The sequence below is a fragment of the Orbicella franksi genome, chromosome 4 (assembly GCF_964199315.1).
Source record: "Orbicella franksi chromosome 4, jaOrbFran1.1, whole genome shotgun sequence".
In the NCBI taxonomy this organism is placed as follows: Eukaryota; Metazoa; Cnidaria; class Anthozoa; order Scleractinia; family Merulinidae; genus Orbicella; species Orbicella franksi.
In genome coordinates this window covers 20,435,215-20,446,126 of record NC_138148.1, presented here as the reverse complement: position 1 = coordinate 20,446,126, position 10,912 = coordinate 20,435,215, and the positions used below count along the sequence as shown (strand labels likewise).

At 39.3% G+C, this 10,912-nt stretch overlaps 1 protein-coding gene across 1 annotated transcript; it reads left to right on the top strand.

Annotated features, from left to right (window-relative positions):
• Positions 1 to 925: 925 nt before the first annotated feature.
• LOC145485609 (uncharacterized) lies at positions 926 to 10,538 on the top strand. Its single transcript, XM_081464249.1, has 4 exons — positions 926 to 1,079; positions 2,298 to 2,423; positions 4,731 to 6,281; positions 9,419 to 10,538. Exons 1-4 carry the CDS (start codon positions 926 to 928, stop codon positions 9,844 to 9,846), a joined length of 2,259 nt encoding a protein of 752 aa, XP_081320375.1. The 3' UTR covers positions 9,847 to 10,538.
• Positions 10,539 to 10,912: the final 374 nt, after the last annotated feature.

Below are 10,912 nucleotides of genomic sequence, written 5' to 3'. Positions count from 1 at the left end.
CAGAGCCATACAATACAATACAATACAATTCAATACAATACAATACAGTATTGTATTGCATTGTATTGTATCGTATTGAGGGTTAGGCTGTCAACTCGTCGCGACTTGACGACATTTTACTACCCCCTCCACATCGCCGTCTTGCCCTGTCTACTCTACTATTCAATAACACGATTTTTTATTGCAACAATAACATTACATTACATACAAAAAGTACCTACTCTACTTACAGTGCTAACATAACTTATGATTTAACAATACTAACAAAACTTACAATATACTAACATTATTTACAATTTATTAATATCTTACATTACTTTCATGTAGGACATTAGCTACAATAGGTGGCTTTCTTACATATTAATTCGTGACTTAGATTTATGTTTCTCAATTTTAATTCTATTTGTCAGAATCACTAAGAAGGCATCCAAATAAAACTCTTCTTCTTTTCTTGAAGCAGTATATAAATAATAACAAGAATCGTGTCGAGTCGTGCATACTCGTTACTTTCTACCTTTACTTCCTGGCCTGCCCGATCCTCTTTATAACACCAATTACTCCTTAAACTTCCGGTAAGTAGAGTACGTTATAACGTGAGACGACTACGTTTTGTACTTCGCGACATAACTTCCGGTGAGTCGAGTCGACCCCAAAGTTAGACGACCCGACTCACTTTGGGTAAGTCGAGTCGACTTTTTGAAGCAACGAGTCGTATCGGCTCGTCTCGAGTCGTGACGACTCGACGACATTTCCACACCCCCCTCCCGCATTCTTTATAATCTGTCAGGCGTTTCAGTTATGTTCCCGACAACCAAGCTCTCATACCGTGTTAAGAATTCGTTGTTGCTTCTCATAAGAAAACAAACGTTTACTTCCCAGGAATCCTGATAATTCATACACAGAGGCTATCGAACTCAACATATGGATGCATTATGATCTTATTGGAGTTCTGTTGACCACAGGATTCAGAGAAGTACCTGACAATAGCTGGGATTATGTCACACTTCTACCATGTCCACTGGGAACATTTTCTAACTCTTCCTCAGAAAGAATTCAAGGATGCACGGAATGCTCTCCAGGTATCTAACCTCGGCTTTCTAGATTTGTGGCCAGTAAAAGGTAATTAAGAAGCGTTAAACGACCTAAAGAAATGGCCGCTAAGATGCTTATATATTTTCCTCTTGGTAGTTTTTTTTATTTTGACAAGGGTAATTTTTTTGCATGTCTTTGAGAAAATAAAAAAAAGAACATTGCCAAAGTTGTGCTTCATTTTATTTCTAGCCCTTTTGACAGCTTTAGTGACGTTCTTAGAGCAATTCTTTTACAAAGGCAAATGTAGGGATTTCTTCTGCAAAGGTCTTGTCCTCTTCATTGTCTCCAGTTCATTGGTTTGCAACACACATAACCCTAAGCCTATAAACAGGGACAGCCGCACTTGGAAGTGAAAACAATATTTGTTTGCTTGACGTGCATTAGGTTTGTCCATTAGACACTTATTTCAGGTTGTTAAAGAATGTACTATGTATGTGTCTGTCTGTCCGAGACCTTCCCGTATTGACCGAGCGATCGCGAGGTCAATACAGCAAGGCCGAGGTTTGAGATTTTCCCGTAAAAAATCGAACGTTCGAGATTAATAAGTTGTTTATTATATGGCTTTTTGCTTTGCTTTTCCAGACCCATAATCGGCCTGTGGGCATTACGGGAGAATAATGCCCCAGAATTCGCCAATCACAGCGCGCGTTATATCGGCTACAAGCACATTTTACACGCTTAAATTTTTATAGCTTATAATTCATCCGTGGAAAGTGTTCGGATACCCACATGGTCATGTCATAAGAAGAGCATGGTCATGTGGCCAAGGGTTATCATGTCGAGTCACGTATCTCCGATCACAGAATCTCTATAAATGTGATTCAGTAACGATTCAGTTGGTTTTTATGATATTCAGAAAAGAGTCAGTCACAACTATACTATTGACAGCCAAAGGCGAAACCTGTGGCGGGCATGCAATATCCGCTGAGCTGAACTGAACTGAATTTTATTGCTTCCATCACTTTACATAAAAATTAATATGAACTAGTTACATTTTTTCAGCAACAATCTTTAAAATCAAAAGCGCGACGAGGAGTCTATAAAAAAAGTTGTAATGCTTGAGACTTCGCTGGCTTTTTTTGTTCGTTCTCCTACTAGATATTTTATGAAGTCTTTAACGCCTCTGCTTTTTCTGAGGTTGTTTTCTTCCCTCTTCCAATAATAGCTCTGCAAAAATTCATATAATGATATTGTGATGTTTTCAGGTGGTTTTTATTCTGACGATTTTGGTTATGTGGCCCAAGACTGCAAGAAATGTCCAAATGGCTCTTATGTTCCATATGACCAAACTCCAGGAAAATCAGTCCTTGATTGCAAGACATGTCCCCAAGGTAAACATGTTTTGGTACATAAATGCGATTTGCCGGCGGTAAAAGCTTTGTATGCTCGAGTTAAGGACATTTCAAAACCAAAGGAAAATTTTTTTTTCTCTTTTTCTTTAGAAAGACCGGCCATGACCATCAAATGACACCTGTTTTTATTTTACAAGTTTTATAAGTTTTATTTGTTTTGATAAAGAAACCTTAAATGAAAGTGTCGCGAACTTTTTGTTTGAATACGCACACCGTTCAGGTTTGAGTTGCTTAACTTTTTTCATACAGCAAAGTAATCTCTTACTTAAATTAATAAATAAAGTAGCTGTACGTCCGCTAAAAAAAGTATCAAGAGGTTAGCCAAGTAATAAGCCAATCATATTAAAGATTTGGGGATTTGAAGCCATTAAGTAATTGCCGCGAATTGTTTTTAACATGACTAACTTAACTGCGTTCGGATTGAACAACATCTCTAATTCAATTCAATTTTAATTTAAACTCTCACAAACATTAATTTTACAGAGGTTTCAGAAAAAAGTAGAATACATATCTGTCTGATTTTCCAAAAACATGCCGGCAGATTTGAACCCCTCCATTCCGTTAGCTTGTGAATTCTTTTTTTTTTTGATGGGGGGGGGGGGGGGGGGATGCTTTCCTAATGGCAGCAGCTTGTAGAGCTTACCTAGCATGAAATGTAAAGAACTTCTTGCTGTTATCTATTTATTATTATTATTTAGCCCTACCCGCCCCCCCCCCCCATTCCCTTACTTTTTTAAATTGGTGAGCCCAGGCTACGCTCGTCTGAATTTCAGTTTGCGCGATGACTCTGAGAAGAAGTCGACCGATTAGCGTTCTATAACTGCTGTCTAAAGGAAGTCTGGCCAGAGGACATCATAAAGTCCAATGAAGGTGCAAGTCTAACGATTTGCTAGCAAGCGTCGTCCATTATCGTACATGAAACGGGACTGAAACGGGACGTCATTTAGCCCCGTAATATTAGGCCGTTTGCATTGTGGCGATAATGTTGTGCTTGTTTTAGACAGCAAAGAGCTTTAGCCACATCAGTTTAGGGCTTAGACTTGCAATGGACTAGACATTTCTAGCTGTTGTTGGCGTTATTTGGTCTGAAATTTGATTTGGCTAAAGAAAAAAATCTGTTGAAGTCTGGATTTGGCATTTCCCGCTCGATAAAACTCAAGTACATCCGGGACATTGTTATTTGCGAGCAAACCATGGCCACGAGCAGTGAAGAACATGAGGTCAAGCGCTGATCGTCAGTAGCATTTCCTTGTTTTATCAATTTTAGGCGTTCTTGGCCTAGCTAAATATCAGGACTGTCTGTGATTCGCCAGCGCGGAAGAAATTTATTTGCGTGGCTTCCGGTTGATAATTGACGTAACGACAACATGTTGAGTGTTCGCTAACTCATAATTATGGCCTAGTTTGTTTGAAGTTCAATCGATTCTCGATGAAGGAAACTCTTGTGCAGTCCATTTGGGACGATGCAGGATTTAGAAAGCTACAGTTCAGCTCTCCATCCTCTCACGTTTGGAATAACCGTCCCTCTTTTCGCAGAAAAAATTTATAGGGTCAAACGTCGTTTTTTTTTTAAACAAAATTCGACTTTTGATCGTTTATATCTTCAAAAACGAAATCAAAGAAGATCATTCCAAACGTAGCAAGGTAATTTAGATATGCATCGAAAACGCTCATTTATTGATCAACAGAATAAAAATTCGCCACCAATTCGCCGATTTACCAAACTGAAAAAAAAATGATCAGGTGACACGTCACGTGATCAAAATAATATGTTAAGGCAAGGAAGGACGCCCAGTTTTATAATCAAGGAAACGTTCATCTTGGTAAAACAAATATAACAAGTGATATAGCTGCCCAACCATAATTCTATTTTACATTCCTGACCCAGGCCTTAAACTGCTCGAGAGGACAATTCGAAAGGGTTTCATAGAGGCCATATCATGTTTGAAAGGATAAACATTTCTCAATTTCTCTTTGTAACCATGTTTAAACATTGTATCCGTGCACGACTGTTGTTGAACTCCACAGGATTTAGAATTAAAAACTTTTGTCATTTCTTTTTTTTACCAATTATCCACGAGATTACCCCATTTACGGATTAAAATAAACTTTTTTAAACTTTTACAGCTGGTACATGCGCAGTGACCACATTTCTCTACTGAGGTCTTTTGCAAATCGGGCCGTACTACTGAGGCTGATTATCAACTTTTCTATGTTATGCACCTATTATCAGTGTTTGGAGAGAAAATTTTGAACAAGACTGACACAACCTTAAATCTTTACCAGGTACAGAAACTGACTTTTTCGCTGGATATCGTGCTTGTGTGTGCCTGGAAGGTTATTATCGAACTCATCTATTTGAGGAATGCTACAAATGTGGTCAAGGTGGACTGTTATGCCAAGATGACTACGCTTCTTTGAAAACAGGCCACTGGTGGCAATGGAGTAACGAGACATACAAACAGCGCTACAGAGAATTTATCAAAAATCTTTTGGCATCCTCACCAGCATTGGATAATTCCTCCATAAAATTCCCTTTTCCGATTCCAACGCCTTACAAGTGCCCAGTAGAAGAATCTTGTAAAGGTGGTTTGGATTCACTGTGTGAGAACGGGTACGAAGGGCCACTCTGTGGAGTTTGCAGTACAGGATGCTATAAGCAGCTGCAGGTATGCATACAATGTCCATCAAAGAAGTGGATTGCAGGACAGTTGTTAATCATAGTAACTATTCTGTTGATCATCGTTGTACTTTTGGTGTGGAAGACCAAAAGAAACACTGATAAGTACCGCGGACGCTTCCTAGTAGACATGTTATTCTCCAAGCTTAAGATCGTCATCGGCTTTTATCAGGTTACTAATGGCCTACTGGAGGCTTTCTCTTACATAAAATGGCCAGGATCTTTGGAAGTTATCGCCAAGTATTCAGGAATACTCCAGATGAATTTATTTCAGATAACACCCGTTAACTGCCTCTCTCCGGGATTACACTTAGATGCCTTTGGAGACTTGTGCCTGATTATGTCATTGAATTTCGCTGTCATTGGCACTTTTGGAATTGTTTACGGGATGTACAAGTTAATCATCTTAAAAAATCAAAACCTTGATGACGAAGAAAAGTCAAACAGAATCTCACAGACAAAAGAGTTTGTGTACAAGAACTTGTTTTTCTTCATGTATGTCACTTATCTGAGCACGTGTTCCAAGAGAGCCAGTGTCCTGCCGTTTGCCTGCCGAGAACTTTGCAGAGATGAAAAAGAAGAACTATGCAAAGCGTACCTCGAAGCAGATTACAGCGTACAGTGCCAAGTAGCAAAGTACAACTACTTGCTCATCGTGACATACATTTCTACCGCATATATCATTGCCTTACCTGCGGCCTCATTCATCGCCCTCTGGAGAAAACGCAGATTAGCATTAGCCTCAACGAACAGGGATACAGGATCTAGCACAGAAATGATCACAGGATTGGGTTTTCTCTTTGAAAACTACCAACCTCGTTCATGGTATTGGGAACTGGTTGAAATGTCTCGTAAGGTAATCCTGACATCTGTTCTCTTTCTCGTGGGACAAGAGAGCCGATCCTACATTGGTTTGGCATGGGTCGTCGCTGGAATGTATGGAATTGTTTTCTGTTGGGTCAAACCCATCCAAGATGCGTTCGAGAACAGATTGATGTCTACATCTCTCGCCGTCACTGTTTTCAACTTGGGTATTGGAGCCGTAAGTCGAATTCCAGCCGAGAATATACCAGGCTTGATTGACCGTGACACAGAGGCACTGACATTCAAGATATTGATAATTGGGGCAAACACGTTAGTGATTGGCCAGCTTGCTGGTAAGATGTACCATTAAGGAATAAATTGGTTTACCAAATATTATCTCGATGATTTCTTATTTTCATGTTTATTTGAAGCCTCGTTGAGAACTGCAACTTGTTAAGTTTAGTTAACAATTGTTTCCCGCAATAGAGGTGGCTAGTTGGGGTCGTTATATAGCTGGAGTTTAATTGAATCTAATGGGTGTTCTTATTTATGCGTTCTTATCATTGTTTTTTTCTTTCTAAAATCTCGGAAAAACAAAACTAAGGCCTAGGGCAAACGTCGACTTAATTCTAAAGAGTCGACTTAATTCCAGCGTGGTAGCAAACGTCGAACCTGCGTCATCCTACTTCACAAGTTGCACTTCATTAAAACACGGGAATAAGCACGTCTCCCCGTGCTATTCACTCTATGCGCGACTAGTTACTGCTAGGACTTGCTAGCGAAATGCCGATACTCTTCTCTTCAGACAACGGTAGACCCGGCACGGCTCTCTTTAGGTCCCTGTCACAAGCCTCGCAGTATGCAATGTAACGATAAGTCTTACGGCTCGCTGGTCGTGTATTTGCCTGCACTTGGGAATTTGGCAAATATCTAGATTAACAGCTAAAACACTTGACGGGTGAACGGATAAATGGTTTGGCAAATAGTGATCTTCGCTGAGAAACGTTGCGGAGCGGGGAATAACTCCGCTGAGCCACTGGCTTGACAGCCGGCACTCGTTACGTGATGCCAGAGGCACAGGGAACTTGTTTCTATGCTCTACTCCAGCGACGACACAGTAGAAAACCAGGAAACTTCTTTGGAACTCAACAAATCTTTATTCTTGACAGTACTTCACACTACCTCATAGTATAAGCTGATTTTGGTAATCGGTTTACAACAGTTTTCGCGTTACTTATGTACTAACTTAGGTAAATACAGTTGTCTTTCGCTATTGGTTTCTACTACAAAAGATATGTATTGTGCATGAGGACAAAATTAGTTTTTCATGCGAAAGATTGATGTATCTATTATTTCCATTGGTTTAAGTTATAATTAAAAAAATCCAGATTAACTAGATCGATCAATTAGTCTATGTGCTACATCTGGACAGATGTTCCTTTCAAAACTTTCCCCAATGTAAATTCTGTACTGTACCTATCGTACCTTAAAACATCAATAATTAGATTGAATTATATTGATAACCATATTTGGAAGAAAGGTCAAGGTTTCGGAAAGAAAGACCGTTTTCATCTAGCTCTTAGTCCGTACATCCTCATCCTCGTAAAACTACTTCGATGGATTCCTATTGGCTGACTAGATGCAACCCAGAAAGAATATCTGAATTTGTCTATGAATACCCGTTCGATGGTAAGTGAACTAAATATCTTATGGGTCTCAACGAAATCCTTTGTTTGGCGATCGTGTCGGTAACTCTAAGGCCAAATAACCATGTCGATACTAAAATAGTTTTGCGAGTTCCATTATGAATATAGACTTGTATTATCATTTATTGACTTGCAGTTGGGGGAGCGGCCTTTTCTTCTCGTGAGAGTAACGTTTTAGTGGCTGTCTATCCCTCAACGTTCTCGTTTTCTTCGAACACTGAGCATTTATTGCATGTAAGCAATTCGCATCTCAAGCATTTATATTTAGTGTTAATGAAACAGGAGCAACACATTTCCATCACGCTGTGCGATGTCAGCAATGACTTTCGACATTCTCTTCTGGCATTCTCGTCCCCAGAGGCCGCGCTCGTTTTGGTCAGCACCATGCGCATGCTCGTCAGGGGGAGGGGGTGGGAGATAGCGTTTGGCAGATGGAGGAGTATGTATTTTTGTGACGTTTGAATTGAGTTCAGCTCGTGGTTAGAGCGGCGTTTGCTGAAACGCCGAACCACTGTTGCATTATCCGACTTGGCAAGTCGAACCTATGCTAGAGTTAAACCAATTAATTTGAGTCGAATTTAATTGCAGCAAACGTCGCACCATTCATGTGCGTATTTCAAAATTAATATGTTCGAGGAATTAAATTCGACTAAGATTCGACGTCTGCCCAAGGCCTAACGGTTTCTCTCAGGACCAATATTTAAGGCCATAGTATATACCTAGACAGTAAGATAAAATCTCCCCAAAAATTCTCTGACTCTGAAGTCTGCATAAAGTCTTCGACTTAACAGATTGACGTCAGTGTTTTATGCGTCTGTCCTCTTATTGATGATAAATTGCATCATAACATTGTCAAAGTGGCTGTGGAACCACGAGCCCCATTCTCATTGGTTAAAAAGTTGACAGTTTGACAGCTGAAAGTTGAACTCGAAAGCTTGCATAAATTAAAATTTTATCGGTCTGTATTCTTATTGATGATAAAAATGAGCCAATCAGCGCGCGAGAAATTAGACAGTTATTGTAAAAAAGTAAATTTGCGCGTAGGATGTGCATTAGTCCAAGAAAGCCGCGTGATGTATCTGGTGATCAACAAAAGAGCTCAAAGTTTAGTGAAACTCTAAGACGAACTGTGAACTGTTGTGGACAACTTTTTGTGGTAAAAGTTCCCGATAAAAATTTTGAAGGCGTTTGTTGTTATTTGCTGCGATGACATCTCCTAGTCTTCTCGTATTCTAAAACACTCTGTTCGACATTTTATACATTTCATTGTTTTTAATTTTGCTAACCTCAAAACAATAACGTTTGTCAAGGGTTTTTTTTCTTTAGCTCTTAACAAACATTCTTACGGTAGGTTTGTTTCGGCATCCTTATTGACCTTGGCTGAAAACTCCACGAAAGTTAATTAAGTTATGGCTATAGCTAGATTTCGTTCTTCAAAGAATTATCTCTTCCCATCGTTTTCACTGGTTCATCATCATTTATATATCTTCGATCTTCCCGTTGATGCGTTAAGTTTTTTCTAGTGGAGCAAAGACGACTTTTTAGTTCTCACGGTCAGTAAACCCAAATAAATCTCGGCATATTACTATCCCGCCACGAAAAAGATATTGGCTCTACTGTAGAAAAGTTTTATACGTTCATATAGAAATAACCTGTTATAAACAATCTAGAGATACTAAAGCGTACAACGTCAAACAAGCTATATCTCTCAATCCCTATGATCCCTGCCCCTTATTGTGTGGAAAAAGAAACTTATTATTTTTATGGTGTTTTTCTCCCTTTAGTTCAATACCTAGCGTCCTTGTATCAGTACATCAAGGAATGGCGCCAAAATCCGCAATGGTCCTTCACTTGCTGCCTGGCTTTGCTCCTCCCTCTCAATGACTTGCAAGGAGAAATTCGTGATATGGCTAGCAAAAACATACTGAAAACCGAACTGCAAACAGGTGAAATCGAGACGCCCTCCATTGCGTCTTCAGCGAAAGATAGTGGAGCAATCAAAGTTACTCTTAAAAGTGGTGAGGGTAAAACCGGTGATGGTGACACAATGCCGGAGTTAAAGAAACGAAACTGTAAAGCCACTAAGCCCAACAAAACAAAATGTGACCAAGGGACACAGACAGAGCTATCTACGCTTCCAGTCTCTGTGGCCATGACCTCTGTTACCATGGTACGACATGCAGTGAGGGGCACTCGACAGAATTCCCTGTAAGTATAAAGATCACGAGAACGAAACTAAACCAAATGTGGAAACGTGTGCAATGGGCATGTTATCAGCAGACTCAGCACAGGGCGTTCTGTCAGTTCTCAGGCTTTCACGGTCAAATATATGCATTTAAAAGTTTCCATCCAATCCACAACAAATGAGTCTAATTCACCAGAATAAAGACCGTAACTTTACCACTACTTTCTTGAATTATTTATCGTTCGAATAAGTAGATGTATTTAACGAAAGAACAATGAAACTGGATTCAGTGAACGTAGTACGTTAAGGCTGACGGAAGTACACATGAAGTGTATTGATGAGAGTAAAAGTTAAGAGTTATGTTTGAGTAAGAGAATGTTGAAAAGGACAAGCTTCCAAATCAAATGGTGACGAGGGTAGGAAGATTGAAGTCTTTTTTGTGGTGCAACTTCTTGTTTTTACAATATATCATGATATTTTCTTTTTAGAGCCCAGCACTCAGCATGTGAGACGCAATCTCTTAAAACCAAGACTACTGAATCACCAAAGAAGAATTAAGGAACTGCGAATGCCAATACAGACGTGACTATATTCACAATATGTAACCGCATTATAACTACCATTTATTTGATTAGTATTTAATTAAGTAAAACTCAGCGATACAATCTATAGCCAGACAATGTTATCCACATATACCAGTTTACCGATAAACCTTTACACAAAACTTAGTTGCAAAACTGTTAAATTATTCATTTCTTAAGATTAGGAACGCGAGTTAATGATCGATTTCTAAAATACGCTGAGGGCCTTCGTGCCTGTCCACTAGTGTCCTAGATTGTTCAAAGGTGTCTCAAAAACTTCTGAAATAATCCCGAAGCAGTACAGAGTTACTTATGTTTAGGCCAAGATTCATTCATTAATGGATCTTTTGACTTGATACCACATACTATCAACAATTTTTTGTGTTTTTCATATAAACAAAAGCCCATGTCCATAATTATATCAATGTATCATGACAAATGTAGTTAATAAGAATCCATTGTAAACTCATGAAAATGTGGGCCTCCAGACCTGCCAATTTTTACAAAGAAAC

What these genes read in the sequence shown, in the direction of transcription:
- LOC145485609 (XM_081464249.1), top strand. Translation starts at nt 926, where the DNA reads ATGCATTATGATCTTATTGGAGTTCTGTTGACCACAGGATTCAGAGAA. An exon ending in TTGCAAGACATGTCCCCAAG is followed by an intron (nt 2,424 to 4,730) that starts GTAAACATGTTT and finishes AATCTTTACCAG; the next exon opens with GTACAGAAACTGACTTTTTC. An exon ending in AGTGATTGGCCAGCTTGCTG is followed by an intron (nt 6,282 to 9,418) that starts GTAAGATGTACC and finishes TTCTCCCTTTAG; the next exon opens with TTCAATACCTAGCGTCCTTG.